The sequence below is a fragment of the Apodemus sylvaticus genome, chromosome 9 (genome assembly GCF_947179515.1).
Source record: "Apodemus sylvaticus chromosome 9, mApoSyl1.1, whole genome shotgun sequence".
Taxonomy (NCBI): Eukaryota; Metazoa; Chordata; class Mammalia; order Rodentia; family Muridae; genus Apodemus; species Apodemus sylvaticus.
In genome coordinates, this window is record NC_067480.1 from 81999686 (window position 1) to 82027677 (window position 27992).

Sequence of the window (27992 nt, forward strand, 5' to 3'; positions counted from 1 at the left end):
AAATTTCCCTTATTTTTCATTTCTTCATTTCATTTAATGAATTGAGCAGTGTCATAGGCAGATGTCCTAGAGGTGAGAGGTGAGCCTCACAGGATCCTGTCTCTCATTCCCTTTCTAGAAGGAGAGGCAACAAGCTAGCATATGGGACCTTGCCGTTTCTTCCACTTTAGGGTAATTTACTCTCTAGGAAAGAGCTGTGCTGGAGACTCAGTGATTCTGTGACACATCCAGTCAAGAGTCGGGCACTGGACTTTGGCTCCATCTCGACTATTTATTAGCTATTTGACCTTAGCTAAGTCATATATGCCCTCCCTGCTGAGGGTGGAGAGTAATATCTACTTTACCTTTTTGCAGGTACTTGGTAGTTTTTTTCAGATTAAAGTCTGAATGCAGCGGTTCCCAAGAGTGACTTGTCTGTGACAAACTTTGCATCCTTTCCACGTGGGAAACGTTTAAAGCTATAGGCACCCCTGGAGATACTGAATTGGTAGTTTTTACTGAGGGAAGTCTTGTCCATCATTATGACACTTTTTTTTAGTTGTACTGTTTGGGAGAACTGTAGAAAATGTCTTGGAGAAAAAACAGTTTAGAGGGAAAAAATGTCTTTGAAGGTTGTCAGTTCCCTGTGATTAGTTGCTACTTTATTTCCCTATTGGTGAGGTACCAGTTTGTTGGTGATATGGATGTTCCTGTAGTAGAGCTTTCTGTGAGTGAATACTTGGTACTTGCTTGATACACTTCATTTTTCTTAGCTCTTCTTAGCATCTCTCAAGACTTCTTAGACATTCTGATTTTAATGGGAAACATATCACAGAGATAAATGTGGGACCAGACGTTGATGCTTTTGTCATTGTATGCACTAGATAGGCCTGACTGCTTATGTTGGAGAGGAACTTACTTTTTCTTGTCTTTATTTTTGCAGATGAACTTGAGATGCTTTCTGAGGCTCGAGCCCGTTTGGCCAATACTCAAGGAAAGAAGGCTAAAAGGAAAGCAAGAGAAAAGCAGTTGGAAGAAGCAAGGCATGTTTTTTTATTCTATGTCCAACCTTAGGCTCAGGAAATTGTATGGCTGTCTGCTCTAGTTAGTGACTAGTCTGAGCTGATCAATTCTCATTTTGCTATTACTCCTTGATGTCTTTATTGCTCTGGAACAGACAAAAACAACATCTGCATTTTCTCCCTAACCCACCGTTTCAGAATAGTTATAGGAAAAGTACACTTAAAAAGTTTACAAAGCATGACAGAAATTATGGGTGAATATTTGACCCAACATGCTGTGTTTGATCTCTTGTAGCATCTTGGCATCAGGTGGCTTTCACATGACTGTCAGTTACCAGTTCCTCATCCTCCTTGATTAGTGTTGGGCAGGTACTGGCTGTGAGGCTGACCAGAGAGGCAGTTACTGAGCTTTGAGCCACATTCTAGGCTGTCAGAGAAAACTTGATTTAAAAAGTGAGCGAAGTATATTAGGCATTGTTATTTGCTCGGGCTTTGCCCCGCCTTCTCCTTGCTTCCTCTTGGTTGAATTTATATCATTCTGATGCCCAGAAACCAAGATAAAGTTGGTAAAGATACCATCTGAACTGTGTGGCAGCCTGTGGGATTCAGGTATTGGACAAATTCCCCACCCCACAGTCTGCCTAGAGCCTTTTTTGGCTCCTGTGCTGTCTAGAACTTGTTTCTTGACCTGGTGGGTAGCTAGCACTCTGTTGGTATCCCCAGTGCTGGATCCTGGGATGAAGGATGCTTTTTGGCATAACTGGCCATTCATTAGTGTAAGAGTAGTCAGAGTTGATGGGAGTGTGACACACATGGGATAGAGAACTATCCCATCTAAGAGAAGGTGCTATGTTTTCTTCTCATCTAACTACTTTTCTGTTCAGTATACTGTTGAGGATTAAGTAATGTAAAATTGGAAAAACACTTTTCTTCTTTTTATCTAGGGCTGTTTGGAAACCAGTTTCCTGAAAGCCATTTAATCATATGAGCCAGCAAGGAATACAGTAGTCAGTCTATGAAAGGCTTTTAGGTTTGGTTAGGATTGATTGATTAAAGCACATCTGTGCAGATTTTAATTTACCTCACCATTGTAGCATCTGTGTGTTTATGTAAACTGTATGCTGCATATGTCTTGCAACACATAGGACTGACCTGTGTGTGAAGCACGGTACAAGACTACTCCAGATGTTAAATTACTTATCTATTCCTTACAACTTAAAGTCACTTTTATTGATTGTAAATGAGTATGCTTTCCCTTCCACTTCTGTTAATATTGTTTTAGGACATGGTTGATGCAGTAGCATATACTGTAGTTAGATTCCCTTAGCATGATAATGGGAATGTTCTCTAATGTGTTAGCTTTTGTTCCTGTTATTTAAAGAATGAACTTTTCGAATACATCCTTCAAGACTTCTCTTTCATTGTAGATGTTTGTTTATATGTCTATAAACCCATTAATATAGAGATTTAATTGGATCATTCCATATATACTCACATCTCATACTCACATACAGTCATTTATTAATTTTACTGGGGTTCCCTTGTAACTGACTTTTTTTTTCACAAGTCTCATTTCTTTTTTATTGAAAACTGCATTTTTGTATATGGTAAGATTATAATAGTTGTGGGTACTGCACCTGTTCCCAGTTAATTTTAATTGTTTTGAGACCAATTTTATTACTTTAGTGAAGTCTGTTCTATTGCTGTCCTTTAGAGATGAGCAGCCTCTGGTGTTGCTGCTTAGGGATACCACATTCATTGTGGGATGGTGTAGTTAGGGCAGGATTCTTGTTGATATATTTTCCCTGATTGTACCCAGTTATTGTTATGATTTCAGCAGTGTTCTGGGGTTATAAATTGCTGTGTAGAAGGATCTGATCCATTTGATTTCCACGGAAGAATAGTTCTGAGATCAGCTTTTGAGATTCATTCTGATTCCAGGAGACTCAATCTTTCAGTCTTTATCAAGCTGGTCGGCCCATGGATTGCCCTCAGTCTCCTCTGAACCTGTCCTCTTTTCCCACTTGCTGTTGACCACAGCTTTCACTGCTTTTGAAAGTGCCCTTTGGCTGGATGGAGTTCATGTTGTAGATGAGAGTCCAAGCTTTTAGGTCTTGCGTCTTCTCCAGGGCTCTGACTGCATTTCTGATTGATACTCAGGTTAAAGAGCTCAGTGTGCTGGGGAGCAGGCATGGTGGGCAGTAAATCTCTTACAGGGTAGAGTCTTCAGTCCAGAAGCTGGGGCAGAAAGAGCTTTCAGGGCTGTATTCCCAGCGGTAGTGTGCCAGGGGAGAACCATTGTTTGGGTGGACGAAGGGAGCCAGTGTAGCTGGGTGTCTGGGGGCATGGTGAGAAGTGCTGATACCTGGCTCTCCTGGATTGAAAGCCTCTGACTGCCAGCTAGAAGGGGGAGGGATTAGTTCTTGGCTGGACCTGTGTAGTTTCCTCCTAGGCTGGTGGGTAGAAGGGAGAGGATCTCTGCAACTCTTAACCACTTGTCTTTCTTACCAAGCTTAGCTAGATCTTCTTGAATGTTTATATATTTGCCATGCCCTTCCTTTTTCATGTTTTCTTTGCTTCTTGGATTTTCAGACTGGCTGTCACTCTTGTGTATACTAGTGTGTGATTTGTTTTCTATCTTTAATACTGTGAATAATTTTACTTATTAACTCACTAAAATTACAGCATCATTAAGAAATACAAAGGAAAAATGGAATTAAATGGAATTTTACCCTCTGCTGATTGTTAACTGATAGATGTGCATGTAGCATTTGCATGCTTTTCTGTTTGTGAGTTGTGTAACATTTTACTCAGCTCTACCTTAGGCCTTTTTTTTTTTTTAAATGTAAGAATAGATTTATAGCTTTTCTCAGGATTATATAGAAGTTACATATTTCAGAAGTTACATAAAGCCTACATAATACCTTGTTTTAGATCTTTTATTTATTTTATGTATGTGAGTACACTGTTGCTGTCTTCAGACACACCAGAAGAGGGTGTCAGATCCCATTACAGATGGTTGTGAGCCACCATGTGGTTGCTGGGAATTGAACTCAGGACCTCTGGAAGAACAGTCAGTGCTCCCAACCACTGAGCCATCTCTCCAGCCCTTTATCTTTTGTAAGTTCATTCAGTAAATTCTTATTGGTAAATTAGAATGTAGCCAGTGGTCGGCAAAACAGTCTTTGATTAAATTCTCGTTTGTTGGTTGGTTTGTTTGTTTACTTATTTATTTATGGTTGAAATCAGAAATGAATTGGTGCCTTTAAAAATATGAAAAACGTAGGCTTTTAATGTGTGTTTCTAAATTTGTTTTGAGAAAGTCATCCAGTTGATTTTTCTATTACCTTTGCTGGAGATGGTCTGCTTTTATACCTCTTTGAGATAGACTAACTAGGTAGTTTTGGCTGGCCTAGAGCTTGGCATATAGATCAGGCTGGTCTCATACTCTCAGATCCAGCTGCCTCCTGCTATGTCCCAAGTGCTGCAATTAAAGCAGCATTTTAATTAACCACCATGCCCAGCCTTACTTTTTGCCATTAAGATAAAGTTCAGAAAGATAGTAACTAGATATGTGGAAATAGTGCCTGCTAATTTGTGATTGCTAGTTAAGTAAAACTTCCATTAATTCTACTTTCTCTTTTTTTGTTTTAAAAAATTCTACCTAAAGGGCTGGAGAGATGGCTTAGTTGTTACGTGCTCTTGAAGAGACCACAGTTATGTTCTAGCTCACAACCACCTTGACTTCGGTTCCAAGAATTCTAATGCCCTGTCTGGTCTTCTCAGGCACTTTATGCATGTGGAATTCACTCACATAGACATACATACACATAAATAAAGATGATAAATTTTTAAAAGCTTACATAAACTTTAAAAATAGTATTTTATTATTTCTTTGAGAATTTATGTATTATTTCATATATATTTTGAACATACCTTCTACTCTTCCCAGGTCCACTTTGTACATAAAATGTATTTAACCTTTTCTGATTAGTAGCAAGTATATTTTTATTTTGTTTTATGATTTTTTTGCTGTAATTTATGTTGCAAAATATTTAAATGTCAACATTATTCATCTTTTTTTGCTACTTAATATTTTTAGTAACTATATTCTTTTGTTTGTTTATTTTCAAGATGGGGCTGTCTTGGAACTCACTCTGTAGACCAGGCTGGCCTCAAACTCCTGAGTGCTGTGATTAAAGTCTATACCATCACTGCCCGGCTAGTGACTATATTCTTTTTTTTTAAAATTATTTTATTGATGCTTTGTAAGTTTTACATCATGCACCCCAATCTCACTCATCTCTCAGTCCCTTTATATCCACCTTCCACCCTTGCAACCTCCCCCTCAAAAACAAAAAAGCCCCCCAAAACCAAAACCATCATCACCACCACCACCACCACCACCACCCCCAACAAAGAAACCCATTTTGTTATGGAAACTGTACCGTCTGTCTCACTGTGTGTCCCACAGGTATATTCTTACAGAGAGAATGCACATATTTACTTACAGTTTCTCTACTTTCCCTTTTGCCTTACTGTGTCTTTAAATCAGAATTGGAATTTGGCAAATGGTATGAGGTAAGGGCTTGAGTAAATACTTCTTTCTTAGATAACCAGATAATTTTCTTAGTGATGTTGGATGAACCCTTTTCTCTCTCTCTGCAGTGTTAATTTTCAAGGTGACTTTGTATTTTTTTTTTCTCTAGGCGCCTTGCTGCCCTCCAGAAAAGACGAGAGCTTCGAGCAGCTGGCATAGAGATTCAGAAGAAAAGGAAAAAGAAGAGAGGAGTTGATTATAATGCTGAAATCCCATTTGAAAAAAAGCCTGCTCTTGGTTTTTATGATACTTCTGAGGAGAATTACCAGGCCCTTGATGCAGATTTCAGGAAATTACGACAGCAGGATCTTGATGGGGAGCTAAGATCGTGAGTCCCTTTGAATTTGGAAATAGGTGCAGGAGGACTCTGGAAAGCCTTTACTGTCTGCCAGGTCCTCAGGCTCAGGGTGATGGAACCTCCTTATGTTTTACTTGTTTAATGAATTTACCTTTGTGAGAAAATCAATGAACCTGGGCTGTATTGTTGTTACTATACAAGACACATTTTATCCACTTACTGTGTGTGTAAGTATTTTGTATATATTTGTGTGGCTCGTATATTATGGTGTATGTCAGATGACATCTGGTTTCTTTCCTACCATGTGGGTCATAGGGTTGTCAGGTTTGGTAGTCAGGTACCTTTACCTGCTAAGCATCTCACTGACCTGATGTGTGTTTCCTAATTAGTGCTTGTGTTTCCGTAGGCTGTTGACTCACTGATGACATCTTTCTCTTTTTGAGCCTGTCTGGGTGTTTTGCCTGTGTTATGTGTACCTCATGGTGCCTGGTGCTCGTGGAGGGCAGAAAGAGCACATTGAGTTACCTTGAACTCAGGAGAGTTAGAGATGGTTGTGAGCTCCTTTATGGGGACTGGAAATCAAACTAGGGTCCTCTGAAGAGCAGCCGCCCGTGCTCTAATCACAGAGCCAGCTCTCTAGCCCAGTTACTATTACTAATGACACATTTTTTGTTTGTTTATATATTACTTTTTTTTTTTTGAGACAATATTTCATTATGTAGCTCTAGCTTTCCTGGAACTCATTGTGTCGATCAGGCTGTTTTCAAACTTACAGAAATCTACCTGCTTCTGCCTTTGTAGTGTTGGATTAAATACCACTATTGTCTAACTTAGTTATTTTTTCACCAATGACATCTTTATATTTTTGTACATTTGTAACAAGTTAGATCTTATGCTAATGACTTGAAGAAATTTTATCAAAATCTAATCTGACTTATTATCATTTGCTTGGTTGTATGTGTTCCTTATGGGTGTGTGTTTGTGTTGGTGGGTGTATCTGAGTGTGTGCTTGTGTATTTGGAAAAGAGAGATCAACTTTGAGTGTTGTTCCTTAGGAGCTGTTCAGCTTGTGTCCTCCCTCACTACCACCTCATACTAGGCAAGAGCTTCACTGAGCTGAATCTCAGCCCCACTTTGATGAGGTGAAGTTTTCCATTGGCCTGGAGCTCACCAGTTTTGGTGTATGAAGCTCCAGAAATTCGTCTGATTCAATTTCACTGGCTCTAGGAGTGGGAGTGTTTGTGTTTTCCCCCTTGAGTACATGTGGAGGTCACAGCCAAGACACCCTTATGAAGTTGGTTCTCTCAGAGTTCTGGTGGTCAGTTCATGTCATTGAGCTATGTAGCAAATACCTTTGTGTGTTGAGCCATCTCATTGGCTTAACCTACTCTATTTCTTTTTTTAAAGACTTTTTTAAAAAAGATTTATTTATTTTATTTATATGAGTACATTGTAGCTGTCTTCAGACACCAGAAGAGGGTGTCGGATCCCATTACAGATGGTTGTGAGCCACCGTATGCTTGCTGGGATTTGAACTCAGGACCTCTAGAAGAGCAGTCAGTGCTCTTAACTGCTGAGCCCTCTCTCCAGCCCCAACCCACTCTGTTTTTAAAGTGAAAAATATTTGCCATTTTTTTCTTACAAAGAAAAGAAGATAAATTGTTTGCTGTATTCTTAAATCTTTATACTTGATGCAGATAGGTAGAAGCTTTTATGTTTCTGTCTCTCATTTTAGAGATATCTAGGAGTTCCTGTGAGTCTTTTGATAGGAATTTTTACTTAGTTATTAAGCACTGTACAACAGAATTTTCTTGAGTGTTTAGGCTCTTCAAATAGATTAAAGAAGAAAGCTAGGTATTTGGAAGGGGTAGACCTGTCTGTGGTGGGGAAAGAAAAAGGTAGATCTTTAACATACTGCCTGAGGCTGGTTTAGCGTCTAACAACCTTTGGGTGTCATTATGAACATACCCTTTTTCTTTACTTTTTTTTTTTTAACTTGGGCAGTAAGATGACCCAGCAGGTAAAGGAACCCACTGTCAAGCCTGGTGATCTGAGTTTGATATCTGGAAGCCACGTGGTGGAAGGAGAGAGCAAGCTCCTGCCAGTTATCTCTGAATGTCTCAGGCACACCATTGTACATGGTGCATTCCCAGCCCCAAAATAAAAAATAAATGGGAACATTTTCTTGTATGAATTTAAAAATCATAACAATAATGGGGAGGTGTAAGCATTTGATGTATTTTAATTTTGTATCCTTTATCTTTTTCTACATATACATTTAAAAATAATTTTTTTTAAAGATTTATGTATTTATTATATGTAAATAAACTGTGGCTGTCTCCAGACACCCCAGAAGAAGGCGTCAGATCTCATTTCAGTTGGTTGTGAGCCACCATGTGGTTGCTGGGATTTGAACTCAGGACCTTTGGAAGAGCAGTCAGTGCTCTCAACCACTGAGCCATCTCTCCAGCCCCATCATTTTCTTATGCTCAATATGTTTCTATGTGAATATAAACATAGTAAACTTTTACATTTTTTGACATACATGTTTTACTGTTTTTATAGTTTTAGGCTTTAAATTTTAGTACTTAAATTAGTGTCTTTTTTTGTTAATAATTCTGTAACTATTTCAAGTTTTTTCTCAAATGTACTAGATTAGTCATATAGGAATAGCTTAACATACTACTTTTGTATTTTAAAAAATTCCTTAGAAATGAAATTGTTTAAAGTCTTAATAGTTAAATAGTTTTTGATATTATTGCCTGTGTGTAATCTTCTTTTCTGTCTTTATCCATTATAGTGAAAAAGAAGGAAGAGACAGAAAAAAAGACAAACAGCATTTAAAAAGGAAAAAGGAATCTGATTTACCATCAGCCATCCTTCAAACCAGTGGTGTCTCTGAGTTTACTAAAAAGAGAAGCAAACTTGTGTTACCTGCCCCTCAGGTAACGGGAACAATCTGTCATCCTGTGACTTTACATGCTTACATCATATTCAGCAAACACTGGTGGGCTGCTATCTCAGGCTTGTGCTTAATGCTCAAGAATCCACAGTCTAAAGGAGAGCCATGTGGAGGACGTCCATTGATGAGGGCGTGGGCACAGTCAGTGTTGTAATGTGCTTCTGCTTCAAGTGGGGCAGTTCTTGGTAGTTAATTGAATTTCTCCTTAATAGTTCTGAGGATATTTCTTTTGGTAAAATTATAGAAGTAACACTTTAAAATTTTCCAACAGATCTAGTTGTTTAGTGGACTGGAATAGCTTTGTACAGAACTTATGTTCTTGGTGCAATCAATCTGTTGCTATATTGATTTAAAACGTGTAACTAAGCCTAGCACATTACACACAAAGAACAATACAAAGTTAGCCTGGTTCCTGTGTAAGGGTAGCATGCACATGTATGATCCATTCTATATTTCAAAAAAGAAAACATGAAGCTGGGTGGGTAGGGAGGGTGGACTAGATTGGGAGGAACTCCAGGTGTTAAATATGATCAGCACACATGGTATGGAATTCTGTAAGAATTAATAAAAATACTAAAACACTTGTAAGTACGGAAATATAGCCATTACAGCTATAAACTACAGTTGTTTATAATGTGAATTTTTTTCCCCATAGTAAAAGGAAGACTTAAAATTTTATCTTGGGGATTTTAATGCCAGGCAAAGTTAAGTGGTACAGAGAGGTCTTTGTGCCCTTGACCCAGCTTCAGCAGATCACTCTCTAAAGCATGGAATGTTTAAGCTGCACAGTTCCTGTTAATGGTTTACAGGGCAGGTCTTGTCCTTTAGATTTCAGATGCTGAGCTCCAGGAAGTTGTCAAGGTAGGCCAGGCCAGTGAAGTTGCGCGGCAGACGGCGGAGGAGTCTGGGATCACAAACTCTGCTTCTAGTACTCTCTTGTCTGAGTACAATGTCACAAATAACAGCATCGCTCTGAGAACGCCACGGACACCAGCCTCCCAAGACAGGATTCTACAGGTATGCTGGCACCTGCTGATCCTCTGTCTGTGTGTCACCATGGAGGACACCACGTGGTTTGGTTGTGTATGGCTAGGGCCAGCAGTTTGAACTGGATGGCCACCATCCCAGAGCATTTCTTACAGCACAGAAGCTGATTAGCAGCCTAAGTGGTCTGAACTAGCAGACTCAGTGGTGACTGTTCATTCACTGCAGTTTGGAGCTGACCTGTCTGTCTGCCTTTATTTTGTACTTGTCTGACAGGTGCAGGTCTTACAGTTTCATGCTTTTAAGTTTTGTATGTGTGGATGGTTTCTCTGCCTAGTCAAAAGAGTGTGTTGGAGCTGTTGGAACTTGAGTTTCAGACAGTTGTGAGCTGCCTTTCAGGTGCTGGGAGTTGTGCCTGGGTCTTCTTTAAGAGCAGCCGGTGCTTTTATCCTGAGCCATCTATCCAGCTCCCTTCCAGATGTTGGTGCTTGGTAGTCACCGGGCCTGAAAGGTTGTGAAGCTGCTGCTGCTGCTGCTTCCAGGGCTGCCTCAGAACAGGGCATGGAGCAGAACAGTGCAGGGACACTGCTTGTGCCAGCACCTCTCACAAACGGCAGCTGCTGCCTTCTGGTGGCACCCTTACCTTTTTTGCTTTTGAAGAACTGTAGGAGAGGAGATTGTGGAAACATTTCAATAGGAGACAGCTCTTAAGCAGTATTCTACTGGGTCATGTGGTTATATTGTTTTTGGGTGTTTTTAAGAATAGTATATTTTCTGCCTTTGTGTGTTTATTACATAAAGTGAGTCATGTTACCTGTGCTCTTCTGAATACATTGTCATTTGGTCCTTCTTGTAAGCCTGTCTCTTTCTTTTTTTTTGTTTTTTTTTTGTTTTTTTTTTGGATTTGATTTTTTCGAGACAGGGTTTCTCTGTATAGCCCTGGCTGTCCTGGAACTCACTCTGGAGACCAGGCTGGTCTTGAACTCAGAAATCCACCTGCCTCCTCCTCCCAGAGTGCTGGGATTACAGGCGTGTGCCACCACCGCCCGGCAGCCTGTCCCTTTCCAATAGACACTTTATTTGGAAGAGAAAAGCATGCTCAGGACTTTTGATAGTATGAAATTCTAGATTCCTCATGAGAAAAGATGCTCAGAATCATGGAGCAGGCCTTGTTCTAGTTGTTTGCATTTTGCCTCTTAGTGGTTTAGCCCACTTACTATGCTTGTGATTGTTGTGGGTTAGGAATTTAAACAGGGCACGTAAAAGGTGACTTTCCCCTGCCTTAAGATGTCTAGTACCTCAGCTGGGAACACTCTGCATTTGAGGGTGACTTGGCAGGTAGTGGCCAGAACACATGGGGTGTCATCCTCCATATATGGTAGTGACACTGGTGACTTAGCATGGTGCATGACGTGCGTCTGCATCTGCATCTGCATGTGGTTTATGCAGTCTTCAGCATGGCAATTGAATTTCTCTCCTGGTATCTCAGACTGATGTAAGAGGTGTGAATGTGGAGAGAAACTGCATCATGGTTCTAAGCTAACCTTGGAAATCAAGCCATGCTACTCTTGCTATTCTCTGTCAAGAGGAAACACAAGCCCACCTACATTTAAGGGGAGTGGGAGGAGAGGAACACTGGAGACACACAGACAAGTCTGAAAGAGATGCTTATATCTGACTTTGAAAGGTAAAGTCTACCTTAGACACTGAGCTGGGAACTAAGATTAAGGCAAAGATAGTTACAGGAAGCTCTTGGGTAATGGCAGTTTCATAATGAGCCCACAGCACTGTTTCCCCTGCCCCTAACACAGAGTCTCAGGTGGCTTCAAACTCACTGTGCAACTGAAGGTCGCCTTGAACTGCTGATCGCCCTGCCTCTCCATCCTAGGTGCCAGGAGTGCAGGCATGTTGCATTCACAGTGATGGTAGCATATCTTTGACATGTGAACTTTTTTTTTTTTAAGATTTATTTTATTTATATGAGTACAATGACATTCTCTTCTGACACCCCAGAAGAGGGCATCAGATCCCATTACAGATGGATGTGGTTGCTGGGATTTGAACTCAGGACCTCTGGAAGAGCAGTCAGTACTCTTAACTACTGAGCCATCTCTCCAGCCCTTGACATGTGAACTTATTCAGAACTGATGTGATGTGTTAGGTGGACAAAGGACTAAAAGTGCCGAGATCTGTTCCAGGGCAGTACTCACTCTTGTTTTTTTGTGAAAGATTGTATACAAATCCTATCTGCATCAAGATTTGTGTAATAGGGTTAGAGGGAGGATTCTACTAGCCTTTCTGACTGCTATGCACTCTCTTGTATCTCCAGGAAGCTCAGAATCTCATGGCCTTGACCAATGTGGATACTCCATTGAAAGGTGGGCTTAATACCCCACTGCATGAGAGTGACTTCTCTGGTGTGACCCCACAGCGGCAGGTTGTGCAGACTCCAAATACAGTTCTGTCTACCCCTTTCAGGTATTGTAAAAATCAGCATGCTCTGTATTTTGGAAAAACTTCAATTTAAGAACCTGGGCAGCATGTCTTTTTTGAATAATGTTGTCAGAGATTAGAATAACTGTTTAAATTCAGTTTGCCTTTTTGATATCTCCTAATTGGATTGCCTGGTGTCTTTGAAGGTTAGAGAGGATATTGGCTCCCAAAGAACTGGAGTTAAGCTTGTGAGCTGCCATGTGGGTGTTAGAAATTAAACCTGGGTTCTCTGTAAGAGCAGCATGTACTTTTAACCTGAGCCTTCTCTCCAGCCTTGGTATTTATTTTTAGGTGTAATCTCTGCCCTCTATGGTTTATTTAGCATAGAAATCCCCACAGTCCATTATACTTGTAGATGACAGCAGAATCAAGAATCATTGGAAGCTAGTCTTTGTATAGTAGTTATTGCTTCCTGTGAGGCTAAAGAGAGCCTAATCTCTATTTTCCTGTGTATATCTTGTCTCTCAAATAGATTGTAAGCTCCTTGGGGGCAGGGACCATGTCTTAAATGATAACACCGAACCTGTTGGGAACAGATGTCTGGCAGTACCATCAGTCTGGAACACAGCCAAGATACAGGAAGTAAGCAACCAAAACTAGAAAGGCTTTGAATAATTAAAGGATAAATTGCTGCTGGACTTTATTGTTAAGAGCCTAAACTCAGAGCCTGTTCATCCTTAGATGTGAATCTGAAAATGTGGTTTTTGATTTCCAAACAAAATATAAAGCATAAACCATGTAAAGTGTATATGGTTTTGATGGGAATGAGTGTGAAAGCTAAAGACTTAAGAAGGGAGACGACAAAAGGATGAGCACACTGAGTTCAGCGAGTCACCTGGGGCCCGAGTGAGTACGGTGGTCAGCCTCCCTGTCCGCTGCTTGTTCTTAGTTACCCCACCGCATCAGAGGTTGAAAGAATGTTGGGTGGACCTAGTATAGGAAGGCAAAACATCAGATGTTAGGGTTGGAAGCCCGTACAGTACACCCAAACACTGTGTTCACCAAGCTGAACTTCAGTCTTAATCTAGATGACACAGCGAAAGCAAGAGAGAGGCTTTGGTGTCTTTATTCCTTACTTTATGCATTTATCGTAACTTAGATTTCTGTTTGTATAGGACTCCTTCTAATGGCGCTGAAGGGCTGACTCCCCGGAGTGGAACAACCCCTAAGCCAGTCACTAATGCCACCCCAGGTAGAACACCACTTAGAGACAAGTTAAACATTAATCCAGAGGATGGGATGGCAGACTACAGTGACCCCTCTTATGTGAAGCAGATGGTAAGTGTCAGCACTTTCCTGTATTTATATATTCAGTACATCGAACCCAGGGAGAACCAGGGACCTTCAACCTGCTAAGTGTGTCTGTGTGAGGGTGTCAGGGCCCCTGGAGCTGACAACTGAGCTGCCTGGAGACAACTGTGAGCTGCCTTGTGGGTGTTGGGAATTGAACCTAGTTCTTCTGGAAGAGCGGCTAGTGCTCTTAATCATTGAGCTATCTCTCAAGCACATGCCCTCCGGCCCCCTCCTTCCCCCTCCCTTTCCCCTCCCTCTCCTCTCCCTCTCCCCTCCCTCTACCCCCATCCAGATCCTAATGAGCTTTTTTCTTTGTCCATGAAGAAATAGTTTTGAGATTTTTAAGACCACAAAACACTTGTTTATTATAAGTCAAGGTTTTGTTTGATATTAATGAAGGAAGAAAAGAGAATAAAAAAGTGGAGGATCACTTTCAAAGAGTCACAACTAAAATAATTGTTTGATTTTTACCTCTCTAAACATTTAAATTATACTTTATTATTTAGTGTATATTCCTGTGGCATATGTGAGTCACATTTACTGTCGTGTGTGTCTGTGTGTGTCTGTGTGTGTCTGTGTGTGTCTGTGTGTGCGTGTGTGTGTCTGTGTGTGTGTGTGTGTGTGTGTGTGTGTGTGTGTGTGTGTGTGTGTGGGTCAGATCGATTTGAAGGACTTGGTTCTCTCCTTCTACCTTGCGTATCGTGTGACTCAGATTTAGATGGTCAGTCTTGGAGGCAAGCACTTGTCTTGGCCCCCAAGCCACTTGTTTCAGAAAGTTTTGTTTGTTTTGTTTTAGGCCCAAGCTGGTTTTGAGTTTTGTGGTAATCCTGAGTCAGTCTCCTGAGTTTTGTAACTACAGGCATTTGTCACTATGCCCTGCTGTTTTAGAAGTTCTTAAAGAGAATTTATTAGTACTGACAGTGTGAATTGACAAGGACCAATTCTTTCTATAGGAAAGAGAATCTCGTGAACATCTCCGTCTAGGGTTGTTAGGCCTCCCTGCGCCGAAGAATGATTTTGAAATTGTTCTACCAGAAAATGCTGAGAAGGAACTGGAAGAACGTGAGATAGATGATACCTACATTGAAGATGCTGCTGATGTGGATGCTCGAAAGCAGGTGAGAGCCTTTAGAAAGCATGGCTATGCAATGGTGGTACGCTTCAGAGCAGCAAGTCTCAACCTGTGGGTTGCAACTCCTTTGGGGTCACATAGGAGGTATTCTTTATATCAGATACTTCCATTGCAGTTCATAACAGTAGCAAAACTACAGTTATGAAATAGCTGTGAAATAATGTTCTGGTTGAGGGTCACCATAACATGAAGTACTGTATTAAAGCGTCGCAGCAATAGGAAGGTTGAAAGCCTTTAGAGGGAGACATGGCTGTCAGTGTTTGTAGGTTGCTACTCTGACTTTTTCTAATATTTTAACAAAATTCCTCAAATTATGTTATTTAACAATAATATACTCACATGAATGAATGTGTATTCAGAATATCTTAATAGTTTTTTAAAGATGTTTGTATGCATGTGTGTGTGTTTAAACACTGAAATTTACTATACTTTTCTAAATAAAACACAGGAATGGCTTTTTAAACATTGCTTTAATCTAATGAAGAAAGGATGTTAAAAGGAAAAATTGGATTAGTTTTGAATAATCTTAGATCCTGTACAGACTGACAAAAACTGTATTTGGAAATTGGGAAATATTAGCAACCTCTTATACAGATCTAGTAATTGTCCAGTGATAGGTTTTAGCTCCATTTGAAAGGAGAAAATGCATTGAGTTAGTTTTTCTCAGATACTGCATGTCCCCTTTATGCCATATTGTCTCAGGATGGTTGTGAGAACAAAATCCCTGGAGAGCGTGCTTTGTTTATTTTCTCTATAACATGCTGCATTTTTTCTTGAAACTGGGCAGATGTGAGGGTGCAGAGTTTGAGGTCTAAACTGCTGGATAAAGTTTTAATAAGGAACTGACATGATGAATGAATTAACACTGTTGTTAGTGTTTCTGTGAGGTAAACGTTAAGCTCCTACCCGATTTAGTAGTGGAACTTGTGAAATGTATTAGCTCCCACAACTGCTTTTGTGCAGGTGAGAGAAACACTGAGACATTGCAATCAATTGATAGCATGGTTAGCATGGTTAGCCAAACTTAATTGGCATTCCTTGAGGGTTATATTCATTACAAAACAAAGTGCTTTTAACACATAATGTTTTATCTGTGCTGCTTTATCAGAAATAGGATTGTCAAGGCAGGTGGTGCCTAAGTGCTCTGAAGAATACTGAAAACTCAGACTCTGGCAAGTGGCTAATACTCCAGAATATTAAGTTAGTTAGCTTTTTGTATTATTATAAGCCATTTACATTGACAAGTCATATTAATTGTAGTGTGTACTTTGAGCAAAACAGATTATTAACTTTGTAAGTCTAGTGGCAGCCATTGCCAGGCTGCTTAGATACTGTATCTCTTTCATTCAGTTCTTGAGAGGGTCTAGTGGGGAGGGAAAACAAGTAAAAATCCAGTACTATTACAATGAGCTAAACTGGAGAAATGAAATTTCCTTAAGGTCCACGTGGCACTTGACAATTTTCCTTCAAGTAAAATTGCTATGTAGTCTTCTGGTTTGTACCCAGGGGTTGATTATCAGAGCTGTTTACTCAACCTGCAAACTTCTGTAAATGGCATCTTTAGAGGGAGCCTGAACTTGCTTTTTAGTGGTGTACTTTTAGAAGCCTAGAATATAAATACTTCTCTCGTTAGACTCTTTGGTGTCCATCTGGCATTGTACAGAGTAGGCTGGCAGGCGTGGCATATTCGCAAAGAGAGGCAGGCATCCTCTATAGCATCATAGATATCATCCCTCAGGGTCTGCATTGCTTCTTCTGTGAATTTTTGCTTTTTATATCATCACTTAAAAGGAAGAGAACAACTTTTTTTGATTTCTTGTGTTGATTTCTTTCTTTCTTTGAAACTTTGATGATGTCATTGCTGGCTGTAACACCAGATGTCTCAGTGCCTGTGGGCTGTAGCTGAGGAGGCTGCTGTTACTTAACCTGGAAATAAATCATCTTGCAGGGAAAGAAGTGAATGTGGGGAGCAGACCGTGGATACTTTTTGTTTTTTGTTATTTTGATCTTGCAGATACTCCCAGTTATACTCACTTGACTTTCTCAGAAGCAGCATGGAATTTTAATGTGTTGTCACACAATTGTAACTGGAGGGTCAAGGAACATTGGCTGGCTTTAGCTTTGGGTGAAAGCAAAGAGTTGTGTTGTGGGAATCTCTTTTATGTTTATGATTGCTGTTTAGACAAGAATGTGATTATTTGGTGAGCAGAGCCATGTAAATCTGGAGATCTCGAGATTATACTTCAGTTGTCCTTAACATCTTTTGTGTAATGAGAATGAATAGATTGATACCTGGAGCCTCAGCATTACCTCTACACCCCTACACAAATTTCTATAGATTTTAAGCTTTTGAATGTAGCTGATCAGAAATGTCAAATGCTATATAGCTACAGTAATGGACATAAATTCCCTTTTTAGGCCATACGAGATGCTGAGCGTGTAAAGGAAATGAAACGAATGCACAAAGCTGTTCAGAAGGATCTACCCAGACCGTCTGAAGTAAGTGGTGCAATTTCTGAAGTTTGTTACTTTACCTGCTATTAGTTCATTTTTTTTTTAAAAAAAAAACTCATTCATAAAGACTATAACAAAATTTCCTCTACTTTTTTTTTTTAATATAGTAAAGTAGTTCTCAAATCCATTCGTGAAAATATTGCTCTAATACCATTACGGATTTAGAAGAAGGGGGGAACTTGCTTTTGAAAATATGAAAGTGCTATTTAGTTTATGCTGTAAAAGTAGGCACAGTATATTGTGGATCTGTCTGATCATTTTGCTTCTTTTAAAATTGTAGGTAAATGAAACTATTTTAAGACCTTTAAATGTAGAACCACCTCTCACAGATTTACAGAAGAGTGAAGAACTGATCAAAAAAGAAATGATTACAATGCTTCATTATGATCTTCTACATCACCCCTATGAACCATCTGGAAATAAAAAAGGAAAGAATGTCGGGTTTGCTACCAACAATTCAGAGCACATTACCTATCTTGAGCATAGCCCTTATGAGAAGTTCTCCAAAGAAGATCTGAAAAAGGTGAGGTTGATCAGGAACCTCTCCATCGTGACATTGCAGCTCTTGTTAGATGCCGTGTGTCAGTCAGAACTTATGCGGCTACATTGCTACTCAGAACCAAAGGAAGCATGACTAGGAGATAAATGTCATGTGAAATGCTATGCAGAGAATATGTTCTTTCTTTTAATTTGTATGTAGTGTGTGTGTGTAGGTGTGTGGGTGCTGGAGCCCATGTGCATAGTGCAGAGGCCAGAGGATGATGTCAGGCTGTCCCCTTGGTGCTCTCTCTCTACCGTATTTTTGAGATAGTATCTCTCTCACCAAATTCGGGGCTTGCTACTTGCCATTTTTGCTAGAATGGCTGGTATAAGCTGCAGGGGTCCTCTGGACCACCGTGCCATCTCATGTTGGGGTTACAGGGGTATAAGTACCCAGTTTTTATGTGGGTGCTGGAGTTCTAAACTTAGGACCTTGTGTTTGCAGAGCAAGTACTTTACCCACTGAGCTCTTTTCTTAGCCTCCAGGATACATTTTTAATATTCTCTATATTATTAGTTACAGAGGCTTCGATAGCAAGGTGGTTTTAATTTGTGTGTGTTGTTGGCATGGTTGAGAATTTTGTTGATTGCTATTTTCCTGTGCTAAAGACTGCATTTGAATGCCTTTAGTAGTTAAGTGTTATTTAGACTAATATAAAAGGTATGAGTTTTATACTAAGTGAGCAGTTTTTAGTTGTGAGCTCTGGTGGTTTAATTATCTCTTCTAGGATTCCTGTTGAAGTTAATTACCATTGTAGCAGTATTAAGATGTGGGCTCCTGAGAAGTCATTAGTTCTTGAGGGCTCTATCTTCATGAGTGGGCTAGTTGTTTTGTGAGTGAAGCTCTCTTTTTTCACTTTGTGATTCAGTCAGAAGGTCCTCACTGGATGTGATATTTGAATTGATTGATGGAATTATTTGAAATAAATGTTCCATGGTTTATCTGTTTATATTCATCTTTGTTCTAAAAGCTGTTTAAAGCAGCTATTTGTTTAGCAGATTCTTTTATTTTATTATTTTAAGACTTACTTTTTTGAGTGTTTTGTGTGAATATGTGTCTACATGCTACTTGTGTGTAGTGTCTGGAGGCCAAAAGAGGGCATAGAATCCTCTGGAACTAGAGTTGAAGATGATTATGAACCACTGTGGGTATGGGAAACTAAACCAGTTCTTCTGCAAGAGCAGAAAGTGCTCCCAACTAGTAAGCCATCTTTCCAGCCCCTGAAAATTCTTTGTTAAACATTTTTATTCAGTTTTTAAAAACTATCTTAATTTTTTTAAACATTGCGTGTGTGTTTGAGTGGGAACGTGCTGTGGTTCATGTGTGGAGGTCAGAGGACAACGTGGTATGAGTCATTTCTCCTGTTCAGCTATGTTGGATGAAGGTATTGAACTCAGGTTGTCATGTTTGCTGGTTAGTGCCTTTACCTGCTGAGCTGTCTTATAACCCAGAGCATTAACCCATTTCATAGTTGAGAGTTGGGCTCAGAGGAGTGAAGCATTGCAGGCAGCCACTTAAACAGGGAAGCTGTGGTTGAACCTGGCCTGCTCAGTGCCTTCTCTCACTCTGCCACCTAAACTGTTTCTTTAGTAGAGAACTCTGGCTTAGGCCCCCTGTCTACTTAAGTTCTCAGCCTCACCCTCACGATACCAGTGGTGCTCCTTTGGGGTGAGAAGGCTTGTCAGAGATGCCCGGGATCCCTTCACCTTGTGAACTCATGAGGAGGAGGTGGGATGGAGCATCCCTAAGCCAGCATTGGTGCCTTGGGCTTAGAGTCTGCCTCATCTGATTACTACTGATATGGTTCTAGACAAGTTGTTTAATTTCTCTGAGTTCATTAGTTTCATTAGCTTTAAAATGAAGTTAATATTGGCTAGTTTGTAAAGTCATTAGATTTTTTTTTTTTTTTTTTTAAAGAGAAGGTCTGACTATGTCACCCTGGTTCTGGAACTTGCTCTGTAGACTAGGCTGGCTTTGAACTCTCTACCTGTTTTACATTTGCCATGGTTAAAGTTTTTGGAGGTAATGAAAGTTGTCCAGTTTCTGGCCTATAGTGACTGGTACGTACTTGAGAGATGTTGCTGTATAATGAGTAATAGCAGTGTTGGTGCTCTTGGGGAACCATGGGTGTTTGACTTTGAAAAATCAGTTTGCATCTTAGAGCCCTTAGATCTTTCTCTCTCTGTGTGTGATTATATGTGTTTGTGGTATGTGTATATGCCCATGTACATGCTAGAGGACATAGGTTGTCTTTATCACTCTCAGCTCTATGTCCTTGAGACATAGGATATAGTCTATATTGCTTTCACTGAACGAAAGCTTGCTGTTGCTGAGTTAGCTTGCTGTTGCTGAGTTGGCTGGCTGAGGCTATAGGCACATGGTCATGTTTGTTGTCTTCCCTCCCTCCCTCTCCCTCCCTCCCTCCTTCCCTCCCTCCCTCTCTCTCTCTCTTTCTCTCTCTCTCCCTCCCTCCCTCCCTCCCTTCCTCCCTCCCTCCCTCCTTTTAGATGGGTTCTCGGGATTTGAACTCAGGCTTTCAAGTTTGCAAAGTAGGTGCTCTTACCCAGAGTCATCATCTCCCTAGCACCTACTTAGAGGCTTCTTAATCTGTTTAGCCAGGTACTGTCCATCCCCTTCTAGAGAACAACCAACCAAACCTTACCATTGGTTTAAGGAAGGAGGGAAATAAACTAGCCTTAAGCTTTACGATGGTGGAACGTGTATGCTTCAGCTTCAGTTATTACTGTCAACAGGCCCAGGATGTTCTGGTACAGGAGATGGAAGTGGTAAAACAAGGAATGAGCCATGGAGAACTCTCCAGTGAAGCTTACAACCAGGTGTGGGAGGAGTGCTACAGTCAAGTCCTCTATCTTCCTGCTCAGAGCCGCTACACCCGGGCTAATCTTGCTAGCAAAAAGGACAGAATTGAATCACTTGAAAAGAGACTTGAGGTTGGTATCCATTGGCTTATATGTTTAAAAATTTATTATTGTGTGTGTGTGTATGTGTGTGTGTATGTAAGTGCTCAAGAAAAGCTTTGTGGGACAATTCTTTCACTTCCTTCTAAGTGGGGTTTGCCTTGAATTCCTGTTGCCAGGGTTGTGCTTCAAGAACCTTTACCTGCTGAGACGTCTCCACTGCCCTTGGTATCCTTTAAAATTCTAATTAAGTTGAAATTGTGAGCCAATTAATACCTCTCCTGACTTAAGTAACCTAGGCCTGGACAGCTGATTGCTTTGGAGTTTTTGGAAACTTTGCTGAATACTCATCTGTCAACCAGAACCTTTTATACAAGGGAGAAGAAATTACTGAAGTGATCAAGGTGGGTCAATGAGACCTCAGCAGTGGGAGTTTTGATCTCACAGAGCTCACAGAGCACTGACGTCTACAGAAATTCAGTTCATTTTTGTGTATCCTGAAGTGTGAGTTAGAGTGGAGCAGTTGTGAAGACTGGCTTTTGTGATTTCCTGTGTCTGTGAAGCATTGAAGCCTGGTAACAGCAGTGCTTGGCATGTGGTTTCTTAATGTAATGTTCATATTTTGAATTCCAGAATCTCTGTAGACATTTTGCCAGAGGCATGTAAGTTGTGCTTTACAGACCACCAGACTGCCTTGTGGAGTCTGTTGGGGTTTTTTGTTTGTTTTTGTTTTTATTTTTGTTTTTGATATTTTTGTGACAGGGTCTTATTATGTCACTATGACTATCCCTGGTACTTACTGTGTAGATCAGGCTGGTCTCATACTCAGACATCTGCCTGCCTCAACACACAGCTTGCTTTCTAGATTCTTTTTTTTTTTAAAGTTTTATTTCTTTATTATATGTGAGTACACTGTAGCTGTCTTCAGACACTCCAGAAGAGGGCGTCAGATCTCATTACAGATGGTTGTGAGCCACCATGTGGTTCCTGGGATTTGTATGCAGGCTGTGGTGGCACACACCTTTAATCCCAGCATTTGGGAGGCAGAGACAGGCGGATTTCTGAGTTTGAGGCCAGCCTGGTCTAGAGTGAGTTCCAGGACATAGAGTGAGTACCAGGACAGCTAGGGCTACACAGAGAAACCCTGTCTCGAAAAAACGAAAGGAAAAAAAAAAAACAAAAAACTCAGGACCTTCAGAAGAGTAGTCTGTGCTCTTAACTGCTGAGTCATCTCCAGCCCCCACTTTCTAGACTCTTAATGATGGTCTTTAGGGATGTGTCTGGGGCCAAGATGGAATAGGGAAGGAAAAAGGACACTGGATGCAGAAAATGACCTCAGCTTCCTCATCCACGTGATTGTTACTTTTTCTTTATAGAAAGTAAATTTGAGAGTATTTTTGTTTAGGGCTAAATCTAGATATTAGAATTACTTGTGGTAGTTGGGACTGTGGAGCTAGAGAAATGAACAGGAAAAAACAGTGTCTTCTAATATGAATATCTTAATTTAATCTTTGTGACCACATTTGTAATACACCTATGGTCATGCCTTGTGCCTGTTGAGTTAGCAAAGTAATCTTTCTAATGTAATTCTTGCAGAGCCAGGGCCATGAGTGTTGTAGTTCTATGATTTCCAGCAGGTGGCACTGTTGCTCTTTTTTTAATTCATAATTAAAGCTCTTGGAGACAGAACACGAGTGGTTAACTTGTAGGTTATACTTTGTGTTGTTCAGACTTCCTTTCTTACAAATGACAGTTAAAGATCTAAGGCCAACTTTGTAATTGATTGGTAGACTATTTGAAATGCTTTCTTGTAACATTTATATATAAATACTTCAATCTCTCACTTTGTTTGAAAATCTTCTCAGTTTGAGGTGGGTAAACCCTCTGCTGCCAATGGCAAGGGCATTTTAATGTTGTTTAAAATAAAGAGGATAATTTCCCTGAATCTCATTTACTCTGTTGAGGCACTAGTTTTCATGACAGCAAATAAATGTCACAAAGTAAGTGCTGCTGTGAAGTCCAGTGGCTCTTCTCTGTTGAATCAACCCTGAGAATTCTGAAGGGAAAAGCACAGAGAGCCTCTGCTGTTTTGTGGAGATGCACTTGGGTGTTGTGAGCAGTCATTAAAAACATGTGGTTCTCTGTTTACTCCATACCAGGAACTGAAATCTTCTGTTGAACTGTTTTTATTGAAGGATTGCTGATGTTAGAAGAATATTCATAAAACAGTCTAAAGTACTTTTTCTCTTTTTGACTCCTGGGTAACTTGGCTTATTTTTAACCCAGCTAGTTAATTTTAAGGAATACTTAATCAAATCTTTCAATTAGTAAGCTCTTATTCCAGAAGAACGTTTATTAAGTCTTGAGGAAGCAGAGAAGCAATTGAGAGATCCAAATAAACAAAGTTCCCATCTAGTGTGTAGCCATAATAATTCACAGCTAGATTTCTCAGAGCTCCTAAAGACACAGGTTACTGGTTTGAAATATGTAAATACTTTGTTTCAGTTGTGTGGTGATCTTTCATCATCTCAGTTGATTGCTAAATTATAAACATCATTCAGAGTTCATTGTGGGAAGGAACTGTAGTTAGATGGTGTAAACTAACTGCTAAACCTCTACTCAGGCTGGGCTCCTAGAGGTGGGCTTTCTGGGCAAGCACAGTGCACCATGGCTGCCAGTGCTCTCAACTGGGGCTCAGCAGTTAAGAGCACAGAGCTGCTCTTACAGGGGACCCAGGTTCAAGTCCCAGCACCCACATGGCAGCTCACAACTCTCTGTATATAACTCCATTTTCAGGGGATCAATACCCTCACACAGATATACATACAGGCAAAACACCAGTGCTCGCCGGGCAGTGGTGGCGCACGCCTGTAATCCCAGGACTCTGGCAGATTTCTGATTTTGAGGCCAGCCTGGTCTCCAGAATGAGTTCCAGGACAGCCAGGGCTATACAGAGAAACCCTGTATCGAAAAAAACCAAAACTAAATAAAAAAAACCAAAAAAAACCCCCCAAAAACAACAACAACAACAACAACAAAAAAAAACCAAAAAAAAAAACCAGTGCTCATAAAATAAAATAATAGTAAATAAATAAATCATTAAAAAGATAGAACCAACTCATTTGATGCAGCATGTGGTTGGATGTGCTTCAGAGCCCGTTAAGCATTGTAGGCACAGATCAGAAGTAAGTGGGAAAGAGTTCTGAATTGTAACTGAATTCGGGGATTCTGTTTGCTTTGGAGGTAGAATTAGCCTTGTCAGACATTTGTTTGTAAAGGGGCAAGTAGGAATAAGAGCTCAGGAAAGGTTTGCAAGTACAGCGTACAGAAGGCATTTTAACATGCAGCAGAAAGTCCCAGCCTTGGAATAACTTCTGGGGCCATTATAAGCTCCTGGGGGAGGCTAGAGCTTTTACTGTTTCTAGAGCCCCAGAGTAACAAAGAGGCTCAATTTCTGTTCATTGCCGTGACTCTTAGAAAATGAGGGATGGCCATAATTCATTGTAGAAAAACTTTCACCAAATTGTTACAATGCTGTCCTCTTATTTACTCACACATTTAGGGAATATTATCAGATAGCTGCTGTGTTCCAGACAGTGCACTAGGCTGCACACATAACAGGGAACAGGACCAACAGTGCTTCACTCTTGTGGGCTTGGGTTATCTGGAAACACTAGCAGAGGGCCTCATTTTGGATCATTGAGTCATTCCTGTGTTTGGGAAGTGTAAAGAGAATCTGAAGTGTTCTAAGTTGTTTCCACTTTGAGTGGAAATAGGAAATCATCTGAAGACATAATTAGTTTGAGTGAAGCAGTTTCCATTAGGTGCAGAAGTGAAATGAAAAGCCAAAATTTAGGCCCTGCCATTAAGTTTAATAATATTTGAAATTGTAACTAACTGCTGTGTTGAGGAAGCTTGGCTAGAAAGTGGGTTTTGTCATGTTAGCTATAAAAATGGAAAGGCTTTGCTCAGAGGTAGAAACCAGGCCCAGTGGGGACACTGTTCTCCATATGTTACTTGTACAGTCAATGTAGTCAAGAAATATTATGTAATGTTGACTTCTTGGAAATAAGTGGCTTAAAGAACAGAGGTAAAGGCCTTCTTGGTATATTTTTTAAAGCTCTGCCAAGGACCCTGACTTTCTGAGAGTTACATTTCAGCAGAATTGGCTGTACTATGGATCCCATTTTTCGGTGCTTTTCATTGTAAAGGCGGATATTTAACAGAGGAAAAGATGCACTTGTTACTCCAGAGTGAAAACTTAGGCTAAGGATTAAGTTGGTTGGCATTGCTGGATAGAGAAGTCTGTGCTGGAAATACCTCTGTAGCTGTCCATCTGTTCTCCTGAGGCTGGGATGGCTGGAATAGGTGGCACAGGGTACAGAGGAGGACTCTTCAGTCTTTGGTAATTTTCTTTGTCCAGTTCTGCTGTCTGTCATCTGTCATGCCTCTTCAGGGCACTGGCAGATTTCTTCCTTGTCTCCAGCAAGAACTCAGATAAGTGCTGGACACTCAGTCAGGCAGAGATTGAGCAGCATGGCCGTGGTGCTCAGTCCTCCTCTGCATGAGTTGACTTTGTGTTTTGTCTCCTAATCTGAAGATGCAGCGTGCTCTGTGGTGCTCTGCCAGGTGACTGACTGCTGGTTATCTAATGCTTACTAAGTCTCATAGGTGGTGACTGTAATTACTTGATCCTGCATCTCATCAGTAGAGGGAAGGGTCATTGGAAAAACTTGATGTTAATAAGGAGTGTGGCGATGGAAGGAGAGGTACTCCTGACTTGTCTGAGAGTGTTGTAGTGATTGAACTCCATCCTTACTTTGACAGGATCATGAGCTGAGTGATGGGCTGGGCAGTGAGCTGCCGTCTGCTGTGTGTTTATTTTGGGTGTCCCTAAACCTCTTTTTATATAAGGTTATATTCTGGGCCTTTAAGCAAGTTTCAGTGAGGGATGCTCTGAATGTTTCTGAGCCTCACTGGAATGGGCTTAAACTGCAGACAGTACAGGAGACCCAAGGAGAATGTGTTTATTTTGGAATTACTTAAGCTTAGTAACCTTAACAAACGCAGTGAGCTTGAAAGTAACAATTAGACTTTTATAAGTCCCATACAGCTCCCTTTGTAATGATCCGAGGAAACACTTACGGGTCCACTGATTCATCTCCTGGGGACCATCAGTTTTCCATTGGTCTCTGGCCAGTCTGTTTTAGACAGTTTCTCTTCTATGCACTTAAAAATAACATTTCTAGACGTTTTTCTAAAAATAATACCTGTGCTTTGTAGAAAATGTAAGAGAAATAGAAAAACTACAGAAGAAAAGAAGCTTACTATTCAGAAGTTTACTCTGTAGATAGATACAGGCACCTCAGATTTTTTTGGTACAGTACACACGTCTACACACATATACTTTTAAATTTTTTTACTTATTTAATTTTATGGTGTGTGTGTGCTGCCTGATTATATATAAGCATGTCATGTATGTGTCTAGTGGCCATGGAGGGTATTGGATCTCCTGGAATTGGAGTTACAGTTGATTGTGAGCCTCCATGTGGGTTCTGGGAATGGAACCCAAGTCCTCTAGAAGAAAAGAAAGTGCTCTTAACCACTGAGCCATCCCTCCAGGCCTCTTTTCATTTTTTCTTGTATTTTTTTTAAGCTATTTATTTAATTTTATGGTGAGTGCTAGTGTGAGTGTGCCTGATCCTTGTCTGTGTTCCATGCGCATGGGAAGCCCATAGGGGTCAGAAGAGGGTGTTGGACCCTCTGGAACTGGAGGTACATAGATGGTTGTGAGCTGTCATGTGGGTGCTGGGAACCAACCCAGGTTCTCTGCAAAAGCAGTTAACATCTCTCCGTTCACACTCACAACCTTTCAGTGTGTAAACTCAGTGTGTAAACTTAGTGTGTAAAGAAAGGAAAATTCTAAAATTGAACTGAAATGATTGTGTACCATGTTTTCCATCTAATAGCATAATAGTGTAAATAGTAGTTTAAGATAAAAGAACATTTACTCCCATTTAAACTCTACAGGAAAGTGTAGCTTGTAAAATCTGTTAAGTACCAGTTATGTTTATGTGTGCCTCTGCTTACAAGGTTGTGAATGTCACCTTTTAATCCTGTGAACCATGTCTGGTGTGTATTTTCTATAGTTTTATAGATTCTTTAGAATAAACAATTAGAAATTTCTTTTAAAAAAGATTTTTAAAAAATTTTTATGTATAAGAATACACCATTGCTCTCTTCAGACACACCAGAAGAGGTCACCAGACCTCATTACAGATGGCTGTGAGCCACCATGTGGTTGCTGGGAATTGAACTCAGGACCTCTGAAAGAGCTGTTGGGCTCTTAATCACTCTCCAGCCTCACAATTAAAAATCTTCTAGCTTTGTTCAAGCATTGAAATTTGTGTTATGTGGGGACATACAGGTTCATTGTTTATGTGTCTAGACCGGTTTGTTTGTTTGTTTGTTTGTTTTAAAGGAGATGTCTGGTGGCAATTAGGCCACTCACCTCCCCACCCCCCATTGAATTTCTTCAGGGATGTTTGCATTTCAGCCCAGGGAGGACATTGGTTTATTAGCAATGTGCTCCAGTCCAGGCCACTTACATGGTGAGAATGCCAGGGAAGCAGGCTGACTAAAGGCTAGCCTGTTGCTCAGAGTCCATCTTGTGTTGTTGTTGGTGGTGGTGCTGGGAATTGAGTAAACCTAGAGCCCTGTGCATGCTTGGCAGGTGCTCTACCCCAGAGATACATCTCCAACTTGCTTTTTAATTTTTGAGACAGGTTCTCACTGGGTTACCCAGGCTGATTTTAGATTTAAATCTCCTTCCTGGACAGCACCAGGCCTGCTCTTGGAGACCCTGAAGGATGTTATCTTGCTCGGGAGCCTGAGTGGTGGTTTGTGGAGAGGTCGATGCTCCCTGTTGGCGGTCTGTTCTCACAGGTGGAAGCCTCGACTGCCTACACATGTGATCCTAATTGGCTATACAAGTTACTTGTAATCCTGTACATCTCAAAGACAATCACTTTCTTGGGCTTTTCTTGTCTTGAGTAGTTTGTACACATGCAGTTTCTGACATATACAACAGATAGGTTGGACCGGTATAACCAAGGAAAGCTTTCCAGTGTAACCAAGGAAAATGAACTTCACCTGACTGTTGTGGAGTTGTCGTGGAGTTAAAAAGAGAGGCGAAGGTAGGCTGCTGCTCTCTCTGCTCCTTGGGCTGCACTGGGCTGAGCTCCCCTGGTCCAGAT

The 27992-nt window shown here is 40.5% G+C and overlaps 1 protein-coding gene across 1 annotated transcript in view; it reads left to right on the plus strand.

The window, feature by feature from the left end:
* Positions 1-27992, plus strand: part of Cdc5l (cell division cycle 5 like) — a 40333-nt gene that overhangs the window by 5511 nt on the left and 6830 nt on the right. The window contains exons 5-14 of the mRNA XM_052192346.1: positions 923-1022; positions 5711-5929; positions 8700-8844; positions 9690-9878; positions 12175-12323; positions 13454-13616; positions 14585-14749; positions 17182-17262; positions 17558-17800; positions 20572-20769. Of these exons, the coding sequence (XP_052048306.1) occupies positions 923-1022; positions 5711-5929; positions 8700-8844; positions 9690-9878; positions 12175-12323; positions 13454-13616; positions 14585-14749; positions 17182-17262; positions 17558-17800; positions 20572-20769 (1652 nt within the window). The remainder of the gene's footprint in view (positions 1-922; positions 1023-5710; positions 5930-8699; positions 8845-9689; positions 9879-12174; positions 12324-13453; positions 13617-14584; positions 14750-17181; positions 17263-17557; positions 17801-20571; positions 20770-27992) is intronic.